Source organism: Panthera pardus, unplaced genomic scaffold (assembly GCF_024362965.1).
Source record: "Panthera pardus isolate Hobbes unplaced genomic scaffold, ASM2436296v1 HiC_scaffold_26, whole genome shotgun sequence".
NCBI classification, from domain to species: domain Eukaryota; kingdom Metazoa; phylum Chordata; class Mammalia; order Carnivora; family Felidae; genus Panthera; species Panthera pardus.
In genome coordinates this window covers 3,465,609-3,477,502 of record NW_026526832.1, presented here as the reverse complement: position 1 = coordinate 3,477,502, position 11,894 = coordinate 3,465,609, and the positions used below count along the sequence as shown (strand labels likewise).

The following is an 11,894-nucleotide window of genomic DNA, read 5'->3' as shown; positions in this document are numbered from 1 at the left end:
AAATTTAACACTATAGTTTGATCACAACTTGTAGAACCTTGTTGAAGGAACATTGCTTACATTCTGGAAAAGAAAGTTTAGATTAACAGTTGTCTCGCGGTCACCAAAGTTAAGTTTATCCCTCTTTAGCTAGTAGGACTTGATAGCAGGTGAAATTGAATGACACAAGCATGCTAAGCAAGTTTAAAAGTAGAGGATTGAAAGATTGTCAATGATCAGCACAAGATATTAATATAAATTTATTATCATAATTATAGAGCTTCCAGGTACTACAAAAAGCAAGACTTAGACCAAAGTGCCTTAGTGTGAATAAATAAAACTATTTAGCCTGAAAAACATTCTTTACTGTTGTTAAGGATGATCAGTCATACTCCAAGAATACAAATAATTGCCATAAATAAAATAACATGTTATAATTATCTTAAAAATATATTCATAAATATATATGTACATAAATAATAAATACTTTACACTTGACTTCTTGAGGCTCAAAATTTTCATTCAAAAAGCATTTTACTAAACTGATCTCATTGATTGGCATAAAATACTGTTGAGGCAGGAAAGGTATAAGTATCACCCCCTCCATTTTGAAGATAACCAAACTAAGTCCCAGAAACTTATAGTATTTGATTAAGGGTCCATCAGCAATTTAAAGGCAAGCAGTTGGAATGAAATCCTGGGCAAATGGCTTCTCATTCCAACTGCTGTGTGGGTATTTCTTATGCCTCACTTACTTAACCCATATGTAATATGGGTAGAGTCTTTTTGGTAGCCATATCAAGTAGCCCTAGTTCTCCCAAGATTGTTATGAAGAAGAATAATTAAATTGATTGGTGGTTTGCAAAGTATAGGGTGTTCTTTTTTTTTTTTTTTTTTAATTTACATCAAATTAGTTAGCATATAGTGCAACAATGATTTCAGGAGTAGATTCCTTAGTGCCCCTTACCCATTTAGCCCATCCCCCTTCCCACAACCCCTCCAGTAACCCTCTGTTTGTTCTCCATATTTATGAGTCTCTTCTGTTTTGTCCCCCTCCCTGTTTTTATATTCTTTTTGTTTCCCTTCCCTTATATTCATCTGTTTTGTCTCTTAAAGTCCTCATATGAGTGAAGGCAAAAATGTTTGTCCTTCTCTGACTGACTAATTTCACTTAGCATAATACCCTCCAGTTCCATCCACGTAGTTGCAAATGGCAAGGTTTCATTTTTTTTTGATTGCCAAATAATACTCCATTGTATATATATACACCACATTTTCTTTATCCATTCATCCATCGATGGACATTTGGGCTCTTTCCATACGTTGGCTATTGCCGATAGTGCTGCTATAAACATGGGGATGCATGTGTCCCTTTGAAACAGCACACCTGTATCCCTTGGATAAATGCCTAGTAGTGCAGTTGCTGGGTCGTAGGGTAGTTCTATTTTTAGTTTTTTGAGGACCCTCCATACTGTTTCCAGAGTGGCTGCACCAGATTGCATTCCCACCAACAATGCAAAAGAGATCCTGTTTCCCCGCATCCTCGCCAACATCTGTCGTTGCCTGAGTTGTTCATGTTAGCCATTCTGACAGGTGTCAGGTGGTATCTCATGGTGGTTTTGATTTGTATTTCAAGTATAGGGTATTCTTTAAATAACAAACAACATTATATGTTGATGTTGGTTCCATTAGAGCTTGCTCACTCTCTTACAAAGAGAGTAAACATTCATTTAGAATTACAAAGGCTCAGCACATGCTCATCAAGTGACTAAGAGTAAAAGATTTGACTCCTCCATGTACATAGTACATATGGACTGTAAACACTTCACAAGTAAGTAGACTCCAGAGTCAAGACTGGGTTTCCAGTATCTGAAAGTCAGTGACAGAGGGTAGCCCTCTTGCCATGTGCACCAGTTTTTCTTCCCGTGTGGCAATGAACAACTTTGGATGGGCAACTGATTTGAAGTAGTTCTTACTGCCATGACGTTCCCAGAAGAAGAGAAGGTTGGTCTCATCTCTGATGGTTTTGGGTGTCTCAGGCATCTCCTGTAATTAGGAGAACAGAGATATGTTAGAAAACAAGATTCTAGACAAAGAACTGAAGTGCAATCCCTTGACATTTGGCCTTTGTAAGAAATATAGCACTTTAGGACTGTGACTCTGTAATGTGATGATATAGGTTCTTCACTCATTTGTTCATTCAGCAAGCATCTATTACATGCCTGTTAGATGTATGGCCAGTCTACACCATATACACACTTAATAGCTAACTTCCTTAAGTAACTGGAGAGAAATCCAAATTATTCATGAGGATTGCCAATGACAGTCGTGTCTTACTGTATCCTGGAAGGTAGGGTAGAACATTGTTCTTGTCCTGCCTTCAACATAAGCATAAGGCATTTTGCATAAAATCTGAGCACTAGCAATTCTGAGACCTCTAAACATTTTGACCTCTAAGTGTGCTGATCATATCTTTGGAAAAATAATTTATTATTAGAGATGTTTATCTCCATATTTAAGCTAACAATTAAAAGTTTAAAAAACCCAAAACACACACACACACACACACACACACACACACACACACACACACACACATTTCCAAGTGTAACAGCAACTAACTCCATGACAATTGCGATCTCTTTAGACTGTACTATTCTTGCGAGTATGAATAGAATCTAATAATACTTTCATGGAAAAGTAAAATTCAAATTTCAACTTGATATGCTTCTTCTGTGCTCTTTTTAATCTAAAGCAGCCGATTATATTGGGGCACCTGGGTGGCTCAGTCAGTTAAGCGTCCGACTTCAGCTCAGGTCACGATCTCACTGACCTTGAGTTCGAGCCCCGCGTTGGGTTCTGGGCTGATGGCTCGGAGACTGGAGCCTGCTTCCGGTTCTGTGTCTCCCTCTCTATCTGCCCCTCCCCCGTTCATGCTTTGTCTCTCTCTGTCTCAAAAATAAATAAAACATTAAAAAAAAAATAAAGCAACCGATTATCCTTTTGAGGTTTCCTTGGAGTTTTCAATGCCAACAAGGAATTTATTTCCCAAACTCATTCCTCTCCTACTTTTTCCCCATCTAAGTAAATGTATTTTCTCTCCTACCTCCTGTTGCTTCTATCTCTGAAACATAACCGTTTCTGTCTACTTCTTTTTATCTGCCTCACCACCCCCAGTTCCATGATTGTTATTATTACCTCCTATTTGAGCTTTGTGCTTTCTTCATTGCCTTCTTGGTGATCTATTCTCTAGTTTAGAAAATATAAGTGAGGTCGGGACACTTCCCTATTTGAAACCTTTTAATTGTATTAAAACTTTTAATTGTAACTTTTCATTGTACCTCAAATGAAACCCAAATGCAAGGCTCCACAAACACTAGCCTCCGCTTATCTTTCCTCCTTCTCACAGTGCCTCAGTTCTACAATGTTCCTTCTGGTCTCTGAAGGTGGCCTTTAAACTCTTGAAGGTATAGAGCCCAGATGCACTCAGATCCCTCTGTTTAGAATGCCCATGTTTACCTGCCCCCTTGCAAGGCATGCTCCTATCAGATCTCACAGGGAGCTCTGCTCTTGCCTCCCTATGTAAAGAGTACTCTCCCATTTTTCTCTATCTCAGCACCCTTTTCATTTGCTTTACAGCATCTTTTACTTTTTGCTGGTTTTTTTGGCTTGTCTACTGTCTGTGTCCCCCAGAAGAACAACTTCTATAAGGCTAGGGATTTTGGCTCACCACGGTCTACGTAGCTGTTGGCACTATGTTTGAAAAATAGAAGGCTCTCAATAAATGATGCCTGTTGAATGAATTCATGAAGGAAGATACTGCCCTCATCTGTAGAAATCATTTTTACCTCACTTAACCCACGTGGAGAAATACATGCACCCACAAAAATCCTGGTTGGAGTTGGGGGTTTGCATTATACATTTACTAAATAAGAGTCACCTCTTATCAGTGGAGAAAACATCTAAAGGCTATCGTGGGTGTGTGTGTGTCTGTATGCTTGAGGGAAAGGTGGTAGTGGAGATGGGGCTGGGATGAGGGATAATGCTGGCACCCATGAAGAGAGAGAGGCAATAGAGTCAAAGGCCAGGGTTTCAGTCTTGGCTCCCAGATTTTTGCTTGTGCCCAATGGCAGGTGATTCATACTGTCTGCTCCTAGTTGGCTTTTTTGAGTTTCTTAGAAGCAGGCCCCATTGTCCTAAGGCCTACCATCATATAGCTCAGATGGTAGAGTTCAAGATGGATAGAATAAATGGATGCCCTGGGATGGGAAGTGACTAGGATCAGGTAGGGTAAGGAAAAAGAAGGAAGAAGGTAATTTCCCTTTTATTCACTCTTGCCATTTTTACCTTCTCATAGATCCTGCATAGAAGCGCCTCTGGGGATAGGTGAGAAGTAGCAGGTAGGGGCAGGTGGACAGGTGGAAACTGTGGTAGGAAGAGAAGAGGACTGTGCCACCGTGCTAGGGGTGTCTGTCTATTGGAATCAGTCACAAACATATGGGATGTAAATGGAGGTCAATTGGAGACTGAGGACGACTGACCTTTAGCAATACAGGCTCATCTTCATTTTGAGCACTCACAAACAGTCGAGTTTTTGAGATTCTGAGAGTCACAGGAAGTTTAGAATCTTCTTTTGATGTATAAGCCCCCATGTCAAATTTCACTGGCAAAGAAAAAAACCAAAAAAGAAAGTAAATCCATTGTACTTGAATAAAATCCCATGTTATGTAAATTGTGTGTGTGTGTGTGTGTGTGTGTGTGTGTGTGTGTGTGTGTGTAGTTAGGTCCCCAACTATGATGTAAACACTAGAATGAAATTCCATAGATCTTTGTATCCTTCACAATGTCTGCCGCTTTTACTGGACAGGTAAATACTTGGTTGATGTCTTCAGAATTTTCTATGTTGAATGAATGCTTGGGGGCTATTTGTTGAATCTCTTGTAATTACATTAGTGGGAAAAGACCCTTCAACTTGTGAGCCCATGAGTTCATTATAACCTAAAGTGGAGGGGTTTGAGGAAGCTGATACGATCATGTTACTAGTGCTAGTGAAAAGTAGTTGTTTTCCTCAGAGAACAGTGCTTAATAAGAGTTGGATAATTATTCACCCCTAGGAACCTAAGAGTTCCTTTTTTGGGATATGCTCCAAAGAAATAACCTCCTAGGGAAAAATTATATATACAATAATCTTTGCAATAGAATTACTTGGAGCAAACCTAAGGGACCAGCATAGCAACATGATTGAATATTCCAGTGTCATTAAAATGGCAAATATATATACTATTTCAATATGTGGGAAGATTACCTGAGATAATATTAAGTAGGAAAATAGAACACAAAATAATTTGTAAATGTCTGAGTGGAAAGTATGTTTTCTGAAGTATGTCCAATTAGAAGGAGCCCCGTTTGTTTATTGCCAAGTAGCCCGTGTGGAGCTCTGAAAATAATTTTGTATGCCGATGACATGTCCTGAAGCTAAAATATGTACAACATGGAAATTGGATTTGTGTGGCTAAGTTTCTTGGACACTAAGTTTCATCCTCCCCAAAATATTCTCAGCTTATTGGATGTTTCGCTTCACAGTTATGTTATCAGAGATGATGACTCTTTTTAGTTGGTGCTTATTTCTCAGTTTGATCAGCAGGCTTTCTAATGGAGAGTGATTGCCCCTCATTGGCTTCTGGGTAACTTTGGGTAAGTCATTTCATATTTCTGGGAGTCAGTTTCCTCATCTTTAAAACTGAGGAGAAGACTATCTAAGAGATACTACATCAGAAAGCTTACTACTCAGTGCCCACTTACCTGCATCATCCAGATTCTGTAATGCAGCGGCTGCGAGGTATTTTCCCCCTGCTTTTCGAATTACACTTTGACTGAGGTTGTCATTCAGGATGAATTGGGATTTGATGATCTTCTGATAGTTGTATTTTTCACTGCTGTAGAAGTTGGGTGCTACTGATCTGGGCTTCATGATTTCTAAAACCATTATCACAAGCTCAGATTGATGTCTTTGTACAAACACAGATGATATTTCTACTCTAATACAAGCATCAAAAGTAGCTATGGAAGAGACATTAAGAATATTCCAACCCAGATGAAGAAACAGAGAGAAGTGAAGCCACCCAGTCAGCGGAGTTGGTTCTAGGATTATCTTTGTGATTACTTATTTCTTTTTAAACTTCAACTCCTTAGGCAGTATTTTTTTTAAAAAGAGATCATTTGTGAAGTACTTTCATTTTGGTTGTTTGGAGGTTTCTAAGAAACCAGGAAGACTGCTAACATTCACCATCTATATTTTTCAAATGAATATACTCTGAGAAAAAATGAATATGTTAAGAATTCTATGTCACTGGACATGCAGGTCTAAATGTCTACCCCCCTTTCTGAATAGTGGATATATCAGTAGCTTCACAAATCCTCATGGCTCTGAGTAAGTTTACATCTAGTAATCTATTCCAAAGAAATAAATAGTGATAAAAACGAAGATTTACTGGGGCTTCTGGGTGGCTTAGTCAGTTAAGCATCCAACTGTTTTCAGCTCAGGTTATTATTTCATGGTTCATGAGTTTGAGCCCCATGTCGGGTTCTGTGCTGACAGCACAGAGCCTGCTTGGGATTCTCTCTTTCTCCCTCTCTCTGCCCCTCCCCTGCTCTCTCTCTCCAAATAAATAAGTAAACTTTTTAAAAAAAAGTAAAAAAAAAAATGACGATTTATTGATATGGATGTTCATTGTTATATTACTTATAATGTTGAAAAATTGGTACTCTAGAATGCCCTTGATATATTGCTAAGTGAAAAAAGCTGAATATAAAATTGTATATGATATAATCCTAATAATTGTTCATATGTGTGTATGTACCTAGGAGAGACTTTAAGGAACATACCATAGTGGTGGCAGTGGTAAACTCTTAGCATGAACTATTTTTATTTTCTGTTTTACATTTTCTTGTATCTTCCAGTTTTCTGGCTGAATGTGTATTAGGGTTTACCTGTTATCTTAAAAAGCTATTATCTGAAAAATATTGGGCTTATGTTTCATGTAGAGGTTTGTATAGTAGACGCGTGGGAGAATAGTCCTAAGTGTTATAATCAGAACTGAATTTGGTTTAAAGCTCTCCCGCTTACACACTGTGTGACTTACCTAACTGAGCTTAGTTTCCTCATCTGTCAAACGAGAATGTAAGATTGTCATAAAGTGTAGAGATAATGCAGCCATTAATCAATTAGCAGTATTGGTAGTATTAACAAAGGTAGTAGTAAGTAGGAGGAATAGGAGTAGGGGTAATGGCAATACCTAACATTTAGTGGGTATTTCCATGCCAGGCATTATTCTAGTCCAGCAGCTTGCAAGTATTGACTCATTTAATTTTAACAAGTAGGGACTCTGATCATCTCCATTTTACAGTAGAGGAAACTGAAGCACAGAAAGGTTAAGTGACTTGCCCAATGGGGACAGAGTTATTATCTGGAGGAATGTAGCTTGTAAATAGTCACCTACTAACAGTATATGACAGCTTTCTGCCATAAGGATAAAAGCTACATGACCTTTATCTATAAGCCCATGAGGAAGTATTCTATAGACTCAGACCACTGCTGCTCCCTCCCTACTGGAGAAGGATGAAAGTATCTTCTCCTTCCTTGTAGTTACCAGACTAATGCCTGGTTGCCCTCTTGTTACTGATTCTAGGTTTTATTTTCTCCTGTGCTCTGTTGTCTCCAGGTTCTTAAAAATGGAAAACAAAGATATTATTTGCACTTGACTTCTTACCTTCTTCTACTTCGTTTGCAATGGCTTCCAGGTCATCAGCAGTGAGGAATTGATTTAAACTCAACCGCCTCTTCTTCAGAATCTTCCCATTGGCTACCACCATCACTACACTCTCCTTGAGGGTAAGCTGGGATGTCTTGGAGGTTTCAGAAGTACTCGGAGACATAAATTTATCTGTACAGTCCTCATGAAGTGGGTCATAGCTTGCATCATAGAAGGATTTCTATGAGGAAGGAACATGGAAACTGAGGGGCTGCATATGGTCATAGGATGAGATCCCTTTCAGTAGAAGTTGTATTCAGTAGACTTGGTGGAAGGGTCTCTATTTCATCAGTCTTCTCCCCGCTTCCCTCTCTTCTTCCCTCTCTTCTTCCCTCCCTCCCCAAACTCTCCTCTTTTTCTACCTCCCTCCCACCTTTCCCTAGGAAAGTCTGTTGAGAATGGACAGTGCCATCAACTGTCAGTGTAGAGAGGCAGTTGATCTCACTTAGGAGGGAGAGTTGCAGGTCTCTGAACCTCTAGTAAGGGTGAAACCAAAACATCAAGGATTCAAGTTATTGCTGTTTTGTTCTGGTAGAAAAAATACTGCATAAGAATGGCAATCCTGTGAGCCATCTGGGTGGCTCAGCTGGTTAAGCCTCCAGCTCTTGGTTTTGACTCAGGTCGTGATCTCATAGTTCACGGTACTCTGGAATGCCCTTGATGTATTGCTAGTGAAAAAAGCTGAATATAAAATTATATATGATATAATCCTAATAATTGTTCTTATGTGTGTATGTACCTAGAAGAGACTTTAAGGAACATGCCATAGTGGTGGCAGTGGTTAACTCTTAGTATGATCTATTTTTATTTTCTGGGATGGTTTCTCTCTCTCTCTGCTCCTCCCCTGCTCTCTCTCTCTCTGTCTCTCTCACACACACACACACAAAACAAAAATAAATAAACTTAAAAAAAAAGAATAGCAATCCCATAAGAATTACATCATTTTCTTACCTGATTCAGAGTGAGATGGTCAACTTCAGAATTGTATTCTTCATTTTCACTGCCAAACAAGATAATGAGAATGTAATTCTGTGTTTTACATCACTGCAGTCACCAGGCAATGTATTTTAATGACCACATTAGCTTTGGGTAACAGACACCTGGTCATTACTGTCATCTAAGAAAATTAAGGACTTCTATACATTTACGTACATGTATACAGTAATTTGTGACTCACTAATTTGGAATTAGGAATCATCGGGACAGGCCTTGAACTTTGTCTATAAAAATGGGCCTTGGCTAACAAATTGAAGAGTTCTAGTTGAATTTCAGGGAAAAATGTTAACCTCCTCAAAAAAGAAATGCTTTTGAGGCACCTTATTTTAATTTTAGCCAAATAGGTCATGTGTTACACATTGCTTTCATGTGTTCACTAAAATAAATTTAATAGTTTATACTTGGGAACTAGTATAGCAACATTTTGATAGCCTAGTTTGTGTTAGTGTATATTAACAGGTAATGGGAATACCATGTTTGTTTAAAGTATTCTTTAAATTTTATTCACTTACCCTACTCTTATGTCTGAATGAGGTTAGACTGTGTATGTGCATTCACATGCTAAAATTGCTGTTTAGCCATTGCCTGTTCCAGATTGAGATCCAGAAGTTTTCCTGAGAATGGTTTTTCTCTCTGGCAGTCCATGAAAACCCAATACTGTATCAGAGCATGTGAACTTGACTGAGGCTGTGTCTAAGTAGATGTTGAAATTCACTAAGACACAGCAGACTGTAAAAATAGTTTTTCTGAAAAGGTGGCCTCCCTGTTAGTGCCATCTTAGTTTAACATGTGGGGTACCTACTGTTTCTGGATCTTCACTGAACCTGCCCTGACTTCAGCAGTAGGACACATCTCTATACTTTTGCCAGTCGGGCTCCATGCTACTTACTGTTAACTCTGAGGTGGATTCTCATGTACCTGGATCCCTTCATTAAATCATAAGAGATAGAATTGATTTCCTACCTGTAACAGTTCTTCAGGTCTTCAAAGAGGTCAGGAACTTTGGCCATCTTGACTTCTGCAACAGAGAATACCAGTGGCCGTCAGCCTAGCAGCCACTGAACCAAATGCCAGAAAAGGGAGCCACCTGTGCTTTGTGCTTCTTGAGAAACCTAATGAATGACTTAGCCCACAGTCAGCATTTTCCCCATTCTTCTTTTCACTCCCTTGAGTTATTTGCAAACGTATCTGCCTCCTCTACTGGACTATTAACTTCTTTTAGAAACTTGGTAGTTTTATGTGCCCAACCCAATACACTGTACACAGTAGGCATTCAATGAAAACTTGGATAAATTAAAGAAAAACCCCCCACAAGAATGAGGTATTTGCCTTGCATAGATGCAAGAGAGAGAGTTGGAAATTTCCAGTTTTCTCCTAATAGTTTGGTAGTCCAGATTCCCTCCAAAGGAAGGCTCAGCTGTTCTCACCAGTGCCCTCATATGAAGCCAATTCCCTCAGTTCCCCATCAACAGGAAGAATTCTTCTCTGAAATCTGACTGTGATTCTAACTCACACACCAAACCAAGGAAGAAAGGAAGGAAGAGGCTTAATCTTCAGAGAAGGCGGTTTGAGAGACAACAGCCAAGAAGAAAAGCAAAATATATTTTAAAAGTCAAAGATGTGATAAGGACAATACCTTTGCTGATTCAAGCGCCAATGAAATGACTCCCTCTCTGCCTGGAGACTTGGCCCTTGTCAGGCTTCTTGGCCTTTTGTCTTCTTGAAGTAGGCGTGGTCTGTGTGCGTCACCCGGGAATTTACAGGGAAGAATTGTTTTGTATGTTTTTTATGTTCCTTTAACGGGAAACTGGCCAAAATACTGACACACTGCGTACTTGGTAGTAGTGTTGCTGTAGAGATTCCGGGAGTTTCTAACTTGGTTTAAGTTAGAGAAGTTTCATTTATTGAACTAATTCAATGAAACTAATAAGTTTCATTTATTTATTGCTTTGTTCTGAACAGTTGTAAGCATGCGGTCTTAGAAAAAGGGAAGAAGGGCAGGAAATGTAAAAACGTACGGTGGGGAGGAGGGGAGAACTCCTAAAATCAGACTTCTAGATGGCTGGAGTTGGAAAGGAGCTTGGGAGCTGTGGCTTGTGTTTTAGCTAAATTTGTTTTTTTGTACCTCAGGGCTGAGTATGAATTGATGGAATACTTGGCAGCCTCTGGCAGATGAGGGTTGGCTCTGAGAGAAGATGATCTGTCTCTTCTGGAGAGGGAGGTTTGTTTGAATAGGCATAAATCATTCTCAGTGTCAGGAGACAGCCTCCTGGTTGGGGCAGGGTAGGGGAGAGAAAAATGATACCCACAGAAGTCTTAATCTTCTTACTCCTCTGAATACCGTTAACCCATTTCCTACCAAAGTGACAGCTTTAGGAGAGAACTCTCTGCACTGGCCATGTTATAGCAAAGTGCCCCTCCATCAGGGCCCAAAGAGAAGTTTGATCTTTTCTAGAATTAACCTAAGGAGTGTGACTCAGGAAATATGGGCAAGGCCCTGGCCAAAAGCTGGTGGCTGGATTTGAGAATGGAGGTTGAGGGAAGGGGAGGGGACTCAGCTACGACACTACATCAGTGTTGCCTGGCTGTTATTATCAAAGACTTTTTGGGTATCCTGAGACTGGCCCGGTTCAGGTGATAGAACACCACATTCTTGGCAGATAAATGTTGAAGGTATCCTGGTTGGAGCTTAAGCCATGTAAGTTTTGTTTTATTTTGTTTTGTTTTGTTTTTTAAACGTTTATTTATTTTTGAGACAGAGAGAGACAGAGCACGAACAGGGGAGGGTCAGAGAGAGAGGAAGACACAGAATCCGAAGCAGGCTCCAGGCTCTGAGCTGTCAGCACAAAGGCCGACGCTGGGCTCGAACCCACAGACCACAAGATCATGACCTGAGCTGAAGTCGGACGCTCAACAGACTGAGCCACCCAGGCGCCCCAAGCCATGTAAGTTTTAAATAAAGAAAATGGATGGAAAAAGAGGGTAGAGAAGGGGAGCAAAAGGTAAAGAGAGAAAGACAAGGCACTGCCAAGTAATGTGGCATGAAAAGGCAAAACAGCTCAGAACTGGGAGGAAGGTGGCTTGTGTGAGTTGGATAAAATGTTTTCT

At 39.7% G+C, this 11,894-nt stretch overlaps 2 protein-coding genes across 4 annotated transcripts in view; one reads left to right on the top strand and one right to left on the bottom strand.

Annotated features, from left to right (window-relative positions):
- Window positions 1–228: 228 nt before the first annotated feature.
- Window positions 229–11,066, bottom strand: IL1A (interleukin 1 alpha). Of its 3 annotated transcripts, XM_019444821.2 has the most exons (8): window positions 10,423–11,061; window positions 10,214–10,290; window positions 9,750–9,804; window positions 8,742–8,790; window positions 7,749–7,971; window positions 5,782–5,955; window positions 4,521–4,642; window positions 229–2,025 (listed from the first exon to the last, which is right to left on the bottom strand). In XM_019444821.2, the coding sequence occupies exons 3-8, from the start codon at window positions 9,794–9,796 to the stop codon at window positions 1,828–1,830; spliced, it is 813 nt and encodes a 270-aa protein (XP_019300366.1). In that variant the 5' UTR covers window positions 9,797–9,804; window positions 10,214–10,290; window positions 10,423–11,061; the 3' UTR covers window positions 229–1,827. The 3 variants fall into 3 exon arrangements, with proteins under 3 accessions (XP_019300366.1, XP_019300357.1, XP_019300373.1); XM_019444812.2 differs by lacking the exon at window positions 10,214–10,290 and having other exon boundaries at window positions 10,423–11,060; XM_019444828.2 differs by lacking the exons at window positions 5,782–5,955; window positions 10,214–10,290 and having other exon boundaries at window positions 10,423–11,066.
- IL36G (interleukin 36 gamma) overlaps window positions 7,760–11,894 on the top strand; it is a 157,105-nt gene continuing 152,970 nt past the window's right edge. Inside the window, exon 1 of the mRNA XM_019444847.2 lies at window positions 7,760–7,870. The gene's annotated coding sequence lies outside the window, so the exon portion shown is untranslated. The remainder of the gene's footprint in view (window positions 7,871–11,894) is intronic.